Here is a 13,522-nt window from a genome sequence, read left to right on the forward strand (position 1 = left end):
ACACAAAATAATCRATCTTGACAACTCGAAGAAAAGAAGTAGTGATAGGTACGGAAAACACTAAACAGAGGGTGGRGATGMAATATATCCTAAATAAAATGTCATTAATATAGCAGTATAGCATGAGATTTCATAGAAATTCTTCATTCTACACATTAAGCTGACAATAAGCACTGAATGTAAGTAGTAGAAGGGACCATGCCCTAGTAACATGGCACTTCCAAATGCGATAAAACCTTCGAAAAATGTGTTTGACAAACATGAATGATTAAATTCTTTCARTACTATTTGCATCTGTTTTCCATTTATGTTATTATTGCTGATTAACCAATCTGCTGAAAATACATMTCATTTTTCATAATGATTTGGCAGYCCAAATGCTACCACATTTTATTTCAGTAGCAAAGACCAGCAAACAAAGATATATCAATCCAAGACACAGACCTCCAGAACCACTGCGTGGGCTGCGCGAAGCAGCTCTGCAAGAGCTTGGCACAAGCATAAAACTAGAAATTTGAAGTGAAAAACTAGAAACCTGCACGCTTGTGTTTTTAACATTTTTAACCTCTTCTGACATAAACCCRATGCCAGCTGTGACTGCAATAATGTGCAGTTGGCGTTTCCTGCTTTAAAGCGTTTGGGTCAGAATCCTGATTTCTGCGGGGTGACTCCTACCACCGGCAGCGGCTGTGCGTGCTGCTCTCGCCCGGTGTGCGTGCGTGTGTGCGTGCGTGCGTGTGCGCGCCCGGCCCGGGYGTGCAAACCCCAGCAGCTGCAGCGCAAGCAGCTGCGGGGACGCGAGCTCCCGGCTCGTCCGTGTGTGCCTGCGGGGCGAGCGTACAGCCGGAGGGCTCTCCTCTTGGAAAGCTGGGGATTAATGGCAYGCCAAGCCCTCTCCAAGGAATGGCGTTGAAAAGGGGAAAAAAAATCAAAACAGGCAGGCAGGCTGATGTCTTTCCCTGCAAAGTTTCGTATTTCAAAAGTTAACTTCTAAGGAACTGCAGATGTACAGGTAGAGCTTCCCTTGGACAACATGCAGCAGCCCTCACCTTCCCACCAGCATCTCCAGCTTGTTGCCTTCCTCTGCTGGATTCCCGTGCTGCCCGTCAGCACACAGTCCACTCCGCTCGGTAAGGATTTTGCACTTTTTAATTATTCGATAAGTCACTAGGGGGACGGAGTTCATGTGTATTTTAAACTGAGATGGTCTTGTTTTCATTCACTTTTGAATGTGGGTTAGAGCAGCAGAGGGCTGTTACTAGAAAAGCTATCCAAAATAGACTGGAAGTAAGGTTAAAATAAACAACTTTTACAAAGTGATGCAAAAGCTCACGGCGAGAACCAACCCTGCTTACAGGGCACGATGTTTATCGTCCATTACAGGATTTTGTTTGACTATTCTTTCTTTTTTAGCTAGAGAAATTGCAAAACTCTGAAGATTCTTGCTTCCTACTAGAAAAATTCGGGTGATTTAAGGAATATTCATAACATTTTCCTATAAATGGAATATATTAAACAAACCATAAAAGAAGAAAAAGCTTTAAAATAAGAATCTATTCCTCTAGGGAAAGACATACACACTATACATTGGAGCACTGTTATAGATCAGTTAATTACACATACAATAATACAGTTATATAGTCTCTGGCAGTAAAAGGTTCAAGAGTAATTTTTCTACTACTGTACATATTAAACGCAAGTCTTGCTCCACAGGATTCTAAGAGGAGGCAGATTTTACGTACGTAGTTTGTTTATAGAGCTATATTAATCCACAGCAAGGAGACACTGGAAGTCATGTTACACATTATTCAGCTAATAAAAGCAAGGTAAAAAATAATGGGAAAAGCCATAGGACCAAAACATAGCACTGTGAGTGATTATGGGCATAGCCTAGGTAAACTACGTGGTGGCACTCCCCCGTAATGGAAATATGTTGCAATATTTTACAAAATTTAATTACAGTAGAGTTTCAGCTACTTTTAAGAGAGTGTCAGCCGTCACTCATTAACTGTCCGAAGATAAAACAATTTAAAGCACTTTTCATTTGAATATGAAAGGGTCACCAGGAAAGGTTTGCAGGAGTAAACACAAGGCGAATGACCTCATCCTCTTTATCTTCAAACTATGCCTTTTATTTCTAAAACCTTTTGAAGGGCTGCCAGTTTTATGGAGTGGAGCAGCTATTTATCTGATAGAACAAGCTCTGCATCAAGGGGAAATGACCTTTTAACTCCTAGTAACAAAGTTACTGTTTTTCCATTGTATTTTCGCTACTGAAGGTAATACGTGAAGACATATTTACTAACCTGGGAATAGAGAGCAAGAATTAAGAACAGGCTTGCTGTTGTTTAGATAATTCAGACAGATTCTTAAGACTTGCTTTTTTTTTTTTTTTTTTTTTAATAGCATAAACTCCAAAATAAATGAAATTGCTTAAAAAAGTTTACATTCTGACAGATTGTGACGTGACATTGTAAGGATATTAAAAAAGCCATATGCTGTTTACTTTTATACTCTGAGTATAACAAATCTACYAATCCCACAAGAATTCAGCTGTGAACAGGGAACGTCTGACCAAACAGCTTTTTGCAGATGCCTTAAAGAGAAGGAGGTGGGAAAGTCCTTTAAAGAGCAAGAAAGAAATTTCCCTATCATCTTCTGTAGTCTTATTTTAGGGAAAGCTCCCAGTGACTGCAGCTATTCTCATTATTTGGGAGTTTTACATCATTTCTTGTGACTGGGGAACAGGAAAGAGTTACCAGGAGTGTCCATAGCTGCTCCATGGTAGAAGACTGAGTAAAGCATCAGACACAAAAGCAACTCATTGAATCATACGTGGAGGAGGGCTGACACAACACAGAGCTTGTCAGACTTCTCTCCCATGAAATTCTGTAAATAAGTCAATCATAAGACAATAGCTTTTATAGAAATGTATTTTCGACAAAATTATTTATCTTAAAATAGATTGTTGCTCGTAACTTCATCACCATGATGCAACTGCTCCTCTTCCCCCAGAGCCTGTTTGTAACATACCATCAAAAAAGTGTTGAATTTTAACGTGAGCTTCAGGCAGAGCTACCAGCCTTCGCTGGAAGCTCCTGAAATCCAATGGACCTCCACTGCAAGGTGCTAAGCATATGGTGAAATCAGACACGATTAATTGTTTGCATCTTTGCTCCCGTGCGTTTTCCTCAACTCTGAAACACACAAGAGAAATGCCAGGGGAGAAAGAGGAGGAGAGAGCGAGCCCTGGGAAGGCTGGGTGCCGGGGGAATCCCGGCGTCAGTGGAAAAAGAAACGCTGGACTTCCCAAAGACCTGGATGAGCTGATCTAGAAAAGTAAATGAGAATAATCTTGCATGATAAAGACTACTCAGCATCTCCCATAATTTTATGAATCCTAGTCTTGCTTTTGCTAAAAGAGCGAATACAAAGTCAAGGCGTATGCAGTCCGCATTGTGTACTACTCACACGCAATCCAGGGTCTCATTTTTGAGCTTTCATTATAAAACCTGAGCAAAAACATCRACGGGCCATGAACTTTCCATGCTTTAAGCAAAAAATCTACCTACATCAAGAAGAAGTTTCCCTCTGAGTATTTCAAGCCCATTTCCCATCTCCCTAGGAAATGTGGTGCCAAAGCTGTTCCTGGCGGGCACACACTGGGCCACCCACCCGGCGCCGGCCCGGGGTGCCCAGCAGAGCCCACGGGGCCAGGGCGCTGCAAACCCCGCTGCGACCAGCCTGGCTGCAGGGCTCAGCCCTTCGTCCTGGTAACAGCTTGCAGGGATCAGGCTCTGGGTCGCRAGTGTGTTTTGGTCTGGGACTTTCCAGCTACTTCAGCAATTACACTGGGGATTATTCTGGCTCTGTGTCTTCACCGCTGTGCAAGCATAACGGACGTCCACAGCACTGTGCAAACAAAAAGTACCGTACAGGGTCCGTGCAGAGTGCTTTCTTACAGAAGGATGATATAGACACTTGGCCATGGCAAATAAACAGCARCTGCAGGACAGACCAACAATCTTTACAGCATATTGCTCTTCTGATGCTGCTTTTAATAATCACATGTTGTTTAGGGGTTAACATTTAATTTCTTTGTTATTTAAGTTGTTGTCAACACAATGTAACTCCATTGGCTTCATTAACTGGAATTAATCCAGCTTGCATTGTTCAGACTGAGTGAAATCTGATCTTATCTGATCATATACAGTTGAAGCAAAGCCAGTAGTTAGGCTCGTACAGTGATTTCTACTTGTTGATAACTTTTCTGTTCTTTTCCTTTTTATCKGAAAAACAACCAAGTTGTTCTTTCTGCAGAAATAATTGCTTTATAAGGAATTTATAAATGATGGAGCTGTTATAGTCTGGGGATGAGGGGAACCTCTTTTGTCTTGTAATGTGTTTCTGACATTTTTGAGCAGCATCAATATGTCACTACTGGATTTCAGGGCTTTGAAATTTGGTAGGCAAATAATTTTTAGCTCACTCATTTGCCTTTCAACATGCTGATGATGTCTAGTCATTATTTTCAAGGTCATACAGGCTTACAAAATACTTGTGGTGCAAGAGGGCTCTTTCTGCTGCATCTCTCAGGGTTTGCCTAAGTCCCGTTGAACACAAATGTGTACCTTATTTAAACTTCTTAGCAGCTATTTGTTACTCTGTCCCATCCTGAAATTGAGGATCACTTTATTAGACACCATTCATAACAGTATAGGACATTTGCGGGCAAAATGTTTGCTTTAATAGCCCAGTTCCTCAAAGTCATTTTGTCTCCAAATGCCAAATCCTAACAGTTATTGCATACATCTAACTTCCTTTGCAATCAATAGGAGCTGCAAGTACTCAAGACAAATCAGTGTTTGTTCCTAAACTGAGAAGACAAATTGCAGTGGAGAGGAAACATCATCATTCTAGTTTACAGACAGGATAGAGACGTGAAGCGGCCAGCTCAAGGTCACACCAAAGTCCTCTGGGAGAGCCGAGACGGGTGCTGAGGCCTCACGAGCCACCCCAGCCCCAGTAACCCAGCACAGTTCAAAACCAAAACCAAAGCAGTGCAGGAAATAGGAGGGCAATGAAACGTCGAACCTCTCGTCACCTTGCTCATAGACTAAAGTCAAACGGCCACACACCCAAACTCAGGTGGACGCTAAATAATACCAGCGGGCTTTAAACAGCTTGATATTTTTCAGATGTCCCAGATTTGAAGTTTCCCCCAAATCTCCTTTGATTTCAATCAGAAAAAGGATCTAGTCATTTCCAAAATGCTCTGTGAACTTTATCATAGTGATACCATTGCGGAAAAGAAGGGTCATTCCTGCATCGACTTCRTTACAGACTGATCTGCTTTTCCCACTTCTCCTACAACTTTTTAGGCCCCCATCTGTAGCCTAACAAAACACTCCTGCTTGTGTTAGCTGGCTTTGGAATTGACTTTTCTTTCCAATACCTTTCCTTCAATGTTTTTGTGGCCTGGCTTGCTTCTTCAAACTCCTGAGAATGTGAGGAGTGGCRTTTAATGTTTTTTGGGTGGGTTGGTCCATGTTTCTTTAAATAAAGAATTTGCTGATAAWTTTTCCCAAGGTGGTCAGATTATAGATTTATTTAATTTTGTCTGCAAGTTTGTATCTTTGGACAGTCCTGGGGTTTTGTTTTGCCTTTTTGGATACTTTGCTCATGGATAAAGTGCCTGTCTTGCCTCTTCGCAGGTGGAGGTTTAGTACTGACTGTTGCTGATGCTCAGTCCACTATTAAAATGAGCATTAACATTAACATTTGGTTGGCACTGTACATTACTTGTTATATGTTTATTAAGTTGTAGTCTGAGGTAGTTCAGTTTAGTGTCAGTTATGACATCTATCAGTTTCACTGTGGCAGCTACACTGCATGTTTTGCGCTAACTAGAGGCTATTTATAGTTTGCATGAAATCCAAAATATTCTTCATCTGACTTTGAAACACCAGTAAAACCATGTGCTAATGCATGGAATTGTTTGTACAGCTTTTCTGGAAAGAGCTTTGTGTGTTAAGCTCTTAGGAGATTTACTTAATGAATATATGTACTCATTTGCTTCTTTCTGACACATATTACTTTGATTATTCCGACGTCTATTACTTTGACTGCTGTATTCACTCTGCATGGCATCCACTGGGAGCCACATGGGAATATTCTACATTTTGAAAGGAAAAAAAAATTGATTGTCTAATATATTTGAGGGATTGTAGTAGTCTGCTCCACTCCTTTTGCTGGTTTTACATTAATTCATCGATTGAAAGCAAGTTTATCTTATTCCTCTATTTTGTTCACAAAGCAGCTTCCACGAGCTGGATAGCAATTTATCTGCATACCACAATAATGTAATGTGTCTCCCGTGCTAGCTGGAGCATTTTACAACTCCACTATCCCTTGACAGCTCTGTGTGTTGACAGCTTCGGTAAATGGTCCCTCATGTAGTGTTTTGCTARTGCCTCACCAGCTCAGTAGCTCTTGCATGTTCCATGGGCTGGTAGATATCACAACTTTCCCTCTTCCTTACGTTAATGAGAAATGCTGTAACATTTCCTGGGCCAGACTCAACCTCACTTTCTCTCCAGTTTTTAAATGGCTGATAATGTTGCATTTAGCTTGTGTTCACCATTTTCAGGAATCAGAGGTCTGCAGACAGCATCTAGATGATTACATGAACTTGGAAGAAGGGTTCTCCGAAGTTCCAAAGTTCATAGCACTACAGTGAACTTTAATGGTAAATCTGAAGATGACTTCACATCCCAGTGACTTGAGATCTGAAAATACACCAATGCTTTGGAGAAAGGATCCTTCATTCTGAGGGCTCCTCATCTGTTCCTCATCTCAGCTTGAAATCATACTTTGCTGACACTTAACTGTCATGCCAAGCTGAACTTCCCGTGGGATTTTATCTCATTGACTTTCTACAGAACTATATGAAGAGGAAAGGGGACTATATGAAGAGGAAACAACTAGTTAAACTAAGTGAATAGTTAAACTAACATTTTGTTATTCATAATTTAAAAATTTGTGGCTAAAAGAACCTCTTCTTTTGTAGTAGCATGATGAGACCTCACTGCAGTAGTCAGACATCTTATTTGTTGATTTAGTCCAGCTACTGGAACAGGTGGATTTGCAAACATCTTTCAGAGATTATTTTTAATAGCATTCTTTATCCCTTTCATCCAATTATTTGCTCTATAATCAACTATAGCTATGCTATAAAATTAGTTGACTGTGACTCAATCTCCCTCAACACCGCATAGATATTTGGATTCACTGGGGCTACTTTATCATCAGCTCTGTTCTTTTCTTAATGGGTTAGAGAAAAGAATTCATAGACCCATTTTTTTCCGTTCTTTTATCAGATGTTAAGATTAGATCTGGCAACAAAGACATAAACAGGATGAAATTAATTAATTACTTGTTTCTCTTTTGCAAGAAGTAAAAGCAAAATGAAGAAGCTATTTATTTCCTACCCTAATGTACTTGTAATTCATCTTTCAAGTACTAAAATATGTGGAAATTTCATTTTCTGAATGCCTACAAAGCAGTATAAAAATGAAGGTTTAAAAAAAAGCTATCCTTGTACTTTAACTAGCCTGTAATTACCCCAAAAGTTCATTTTTCCTGCAATAAAAAGTCTTATAAGTACCCATGGGAGTTATCCACCCACATCCCATAACATTCCCAAAGTGTTTGAGTTCCTTTTCCTATAATATCCTTTGAAAATCTCATTTACAACGGTTTAACATAAGGATCCTCCAGTTTCAAATAACTTTCAGGCCTTTGCCTGCACTAGTTATTTCAACTGATTCTTTAGCCAAAATCCCTAAGGGGCCCCTCTGAATAGCTAGTTACCCTGGAAAGGTTACAGTGGCCTGTAGCATTCCTGCTTTGGAGTACGGGATGCATTTGCTGCATCTTCTAGTAGCTGCAGTCGGTGCAGCTGCAGCAGGTGCCTGGCAGGCTGGGGCAGCACGAGCCCCAGCTCCGCAGTTATTGCAGTCATCTCTGAGCGCAGAACCAGGGCAGACCACCCCACAGGTCCTAAGGCTTAATATATCCTTAAGATGTCATTCCAGACAAGACTATGGGCACGTGAAAGCACTTAGTCTTGGATGCAGAGGGCTGAAGTTCAGCTCAGCCCCAGCTCCCAGTGTGCACTTGCATGAGGGCATTAGGCATGAGGACACAGATGCTCTTCGGGATATGTGGATTCAAGTTTAAGACTACGATCCTGCATGAGCTATGTATCTCCCAAAGGAACTTTATGACTGTTTTCTCCTCTTGACATTATTGTTGCCTTGCAACACAAATAGCTTTGACATAAATCATAAATCTTCTACCCACCCTCATTCCTTCCCTACTTCTTCCTTTCGCATATCTCCTCAGTAATTGATATCCTACTTTTGAAAATCACCCACAGTTATTCCCGCTGCTTCATAAAGTCCGTTACGCATTAACATTTCTCATTCTGTTGGTTATTACCTATATCGCTTGCATGGGCGTGTAGACACTTGCTCTCATTAATACACTTTGACAATACTCATCTGCTGTTTCAAAACAACTTTATCTCCCATCTCCGGGCTGAGGTTGCCTTTGGAGAAGACCAAGCACCCTTCGGAGGTGCCGGCAGGAGGCACTGAGGGGAGCCCTGGAGGCCAGGCTCGATTGGCCTCCTCTAGCTCAGGACCATGCTGGGGCAGGAGCTCTCACAAGGTCAAAGACCTGCAGCTGAGGGAGCCTGGTTATAGCTCCGAAAGGATGAAGTCAGAGACGCTAGGTGCAGCGTTTGCATATGCAAAGGAGCTATCTTCTCAAGTCCATTTTTTTTTTATTTATTTCATTTTACAAGCCTTGAAGCTGGGAACTGTATTCTGGCTTCTTTTAACCACATTTGCTAAGGAAACCCTCCTCAGAAGTTAGGCATGGACCTTCTGAAGACTCTTTGAGTCTCAGATTTAAAATCCTGCAGCTGGTCAGCACACAGGGGTAAGATACGCGCCTGACAACCTCCCCATACGTTAATGCTTGTGTTGCTTTCGATGAGACTCACCTTGAACATAAAACCAAAGCACGTGGCATTCCTGCAAAAGGCAGCACAGATGGCCACACGTGTACATAAGCCTGGGAAACACGGGTTTTGCCACTACCATTATCGCTGTTGCATGTCATTATCTCTAACATTAGTGCTGTAGAAATGCTAYGAGAAAACTGATAGAGGTCAAATAAAATACACAGTACAAACCCAGCCATTAAACTGGATTTTTGCCTCCTAACTTAAGCACAGATTCCCAGCTGTTATAGCCCGACTTTGCATTGAGATCATCTGCGTAACAGTCTGTAGACCGTCGGGCTTCCCAAAGCTAGCCCTCCTTCAGCGTCGGTAGCTGTTGCCGATCCRAACACAAAGGCTGTTTCTCTCTCGTTGCCTTAACAATTTAAGAGCAATTTGAAAATTTACTTGCCCACATAGATAAAATTGGGAAAACGCCRAAGTGCTAACTTTGATAATCTGTTAATCGCTTCAGACGGGAAAGATGCTCTGCTTGGGGATGCAGGAGCCGGATCAATCCCCGCCGTCACAGACGAGCGCCCTCAGAACGGGGCTGTCGATTACGCCGGSGCAGAGGATCTTCAGTGCTCTTATTTGAGCTGCTTTGCTCTGTATTAGCAATTAAATACATCTCAGCAAAGGGGCTCCGGTGCCAGTCTCCCTTGCCTTTGCCTATCGTAAAGGTGCCAAGAGTTCAAATGCACAGCAGGGTGGTGCATTCTTGGGCACTATCTTCATTTGTTACATGCAYCCCCCAAAAAATCATTTCTAGTAGAGACTAAAGGCAGATAGGTCGATAGATCGATCATTCAATTGATCGATATGTAGTTTTGGTCAAAAACGTCCGTGTGCGTGAGTCTCCAGAAAGCCTCTCTTCTTAAGATGAAACTTGTGCCGAAAAAAGTTCTCCAAAGCCTGCACATTTCTATTAAAAGTTTCCTTAACAGCATTTAGAAAAAAAAAATCAGCATTTAAAATTCCTGACCAGCTCTAACGTGAGCATATATTTTTTAGAAGAATGAACAGGCTAAACGGAAGGGGCAGTAAGTTTCAATCTTGGCAATGATACTTGTTTGTGAGTCCTCAACAGTGCGGAAATAAGTGATTTATTCTTATTTGTGCTCATGAAGCAGTGTTCTAACACACCAATTTTCAGCTTAAAAATAAATAAATAAAGAAACAAACAAACAAACAAACTGTCTTTTTCAGTGCAAGAAATCCATGGAATATCCTCTATTGTTTTGTGATTAAGAGTGGGCATGGGGGAACCCGGTAATTTGCATTAAGATAAACATAACTTAATCCACGTTTTACAAAAATCGTAACTTTGCTGCCAGAATTACAGGCATTGCAATTAAGGGTATCACTACACTTCTGCAGCCGGAAGGGAAGAAGGGGAGGTGGCGTCCAGGAGAGGCAGTGTTTCGGAGCGCCCCGCCGAGCTTTAGGGAGAAGGAGTCATCCCAAGCGGGGAACAGTCACAGGGAAAATTTACTTTTTCTCAGCTGTAGGAGTGAATAGTGCTGGATATAGAGCAACGCAACAACGCTGAGCCAAGTTCATCCTTAAATGCCCACTGCTCACCAATGCAGTCTATTTTCTTGTTTCTCAAAATATATCAAAATATTTTACATTATTTTTCATCAAGCTGTCCCTCCCTTCAAACATCCTTTGATAAAGAATAAAGCTTGGAGTAAAAATTCAAATCACAGTGTCTTTTCAGTATTACCATGCAATTATGCAAGAGGGAAATTGCATGAAGCCTTTTTTTTTCTTTCTTTTTTTTTTCTTTTTTTTTCTTTTTTAAACATGGGCCTTATATTTAGGCATTTTCTTTAGTAGGAAATACCTGCCCACCTACAGAAAAATAATTTGTCTTGTTTTTTAAGAACAAAATAATAGGTCAGCTGCGAAACACTGGATAAATTTAGAACCATTCCAGATTAAACAGCAAGTTTGGCTTCTTTCTGGTGACCCCTAGCAATCCTGCGAGCAACTTCAAGAGGGAAACCAACAAGTTATTTATTTCTGGAACCTGGATAAGGCAGCTGGAAGACGTTATCGATAATCAGTTTGCCAACAGAAGGTAACTTGGGGAAGGATGAAACCTCATCAGCGTTCAAGGGCTCACACGAAACCCGAGCAAAGCAGCGGAGGGACGTTGAAGCCGAGTATAAAAGCACCAGGTAGCAGAACGGCTTTCACGGGACGGTCACYGGGTAAAATCAGTCTGTTGGCCTTAACACATCGCTTATATTTACGTGATCATCCACTAAAAGCTTTACGTATCTCACCAGAGCATTTTTCGCCTTATATTTGCAGTATCATTGTTCACAAAAATTATTTCAAAAATACTATTCATCACCTAAATATTTGGCTTGCTARTGTGAGGAAAGGCAAGCAAATTTTCTTTTTTCTTSTTATAGTAGAAAAGATTTATGACARTTTGATAAATTCTGGATTGATTAAGTCATGTTAGAGAAATAACTAAAACAAGTGATTGTGATTTCTGGTTTCTGAAGTCTTGTACTTGATTCAAAAACACGTTTTGATTTTAAATATGATAATATTTCTTCAGGATAATACAAATATTGCTCTYCTTCCACAATTGGTCACACCCAAGTCAATAAAATACAGAAGAAATGCAAGCAGAATTTGGCTCTATATAAAGATTGATAACATAGCTACTTAAAAAATGCTTTTTATCATCGTAAGTCTCTTCTGATTTTTTTATAGCTTTCATTGAGCAAAACAATCCATCATACTTGAACTCCACGTACATTCCTGAAGCCAACACTTAGTACAAGTCAATTTTTAATTATGATATTTTTATAAAACCTGCAATTTATTACCTGATTTAGTAAAACACTTTAAACAGTAACTCATCAATATAAACTATATATCTCAAGTGACCCTCAAGTCATTAATCTGACTGAATTTCACAGTGAAACATAACACAACAGCAACCCCCAGCTCGCTTTTGAGAGCACAGAGCAGCAAAGATGCCTTGAATAGCGATAAACAATGGGAAATCGCAATTTTGTTCCAGACTAGCACAATTTTAACCTTTTAAATACATTGCGCACTGTACTTAGAATACCTGTTACGATCTTAGATCCGGCGTCAGAGGATCATGTCCAATGAACCCTGAAAGGACACTGGARGATTATCACTCATAGCACTGTGCAGAGAGCAATCAACTACGCCTCCAAAATTTTGAGCTTCGAGTCACCCTGCCTGTGAACTTATGCCTACCCCAATCCTAGAGCAAATGCTGTTAAAGTACTTTGAAGAACATAATGGATGAGAAGGTGTAGGAAGAACAGGGATTTTATTATTATTACTCTTTTTTTTTTTTTTTTTTTTAAGGAGACGGTCAAGTCAGGAGGATCCAGCTTGTTTTCTCAACTCTTCTGCTCGCCCACACTCAGGGAAGTACTTAACGTGTCTCCATTTTTTTTTGGCATGAAAAACGGAGTTACGGTTATTGCCAGGGGCACAATCTACATGAATTAACATCAGCCAGTTCTTGTGGAGCAAAAAGAAGAGGAGCTATAAGACAAAACATCCTTGTTATTAGACCTTCCCATCTTCTTCCTATGCCCTTTCCTTCCCTTCATAGAAGTTTGTGGAGGAGATCAGGAGATATCAGGAAATACTGCAGTATAAGATGTTTGCTAAAACATAATCAAAGACTAGAGCAAAATGGCTTAAAAAAAGAAAAGATGACCAAGCGATAGAACTGAGCTAGACATTAACTCCTGCCTTCAGAAACCTTTCTCGTTGCCTTTTTAGAGGACAGCTCCCACAAGCTCCATCCCTTTTTCAGCAYTTGAAATGTTTCTTCTTTCAATTTACAAAGACATATGGTCTGTACTTTAGTTCATATTTTTTGAACTTCAGATGCTGTTCTCCATACTAAAACATCTCACAGGGAAATACATATCCCTATTTGTACTTCTTATATTAACCCAGATACATGGTAGCAATAAAATTCAATAATAAGAAATAAGAGGTTTCATTAGACATTCAAAGTCCTCTAAAGAACAGGGGAAGAACAGATCATAAGTCTCATAAATCCTGTTTAATCTATTCATAGTGAGAGTCTATGTAGCAGACATTTTTATATTCCAGGATATTTATGATAAGATGGTGAACRTATAAAAAAATCCCAGCAATAATTTAGTGACTGATAATGAAATAACAAAACAGATTATAGCTTTTTTTAAAAAAAAATATTAAAAAAGTAAAAATATGATAAATTGTGTGTCCTTTAGACATTAAATCAAATCTGCAGTAGGTAAGGGTTAGGCTAGTGTTTCAAAACTTTCAGAGCTCTCTGGTCCCCRAGCCAAAATCTTCCAGCATCACTGCTTCAATAGCTGCAATAACATGCAAGCATTTTCCTTTCTTCAAACACACCTACATAACCCAGGCGTGTGATTAATTTTC

General features: G+C 40.3%; 1 protein-coding gene across 1 annotated transcript in view; it reads left to right on the forward strand.

Moving 5' to 3' along the window:
• Positions 1 to 950: 950 nt before the first annotated feature.
• Positions 951 to 13,522, forward strand: part of LOC146586628 (von Willebrand factor D and EGF domain-containing protein-like) — a 170,874-nt gene continuing 158,302 nt past the window's right edge. The window contains 1 exon segment of the mRNA XM_085320959.1: positions 951 to 1,130. Within this exon segment, the coding sequence (XP_085177085.1) occupies positions 1,034 to 1,130 (97 nt within the window). The 5' untranslated portion in view covers positions 951 to 1,033.

This window comes from Rhea americana, unplaced genomic scaffold (genome assembly GCF_003343005.1).
Source record: "Rhea americana isolate MKP2758 unplaced genomic scaffold, rheAme1 scaffold_67, whole genome shotgun sequence".
Taxonomy (NCBI): Eukaryota; Metazoa; Chordata; class Aves; order Rheiformes; family Rheidae; genus Rhea; species Rhea americana.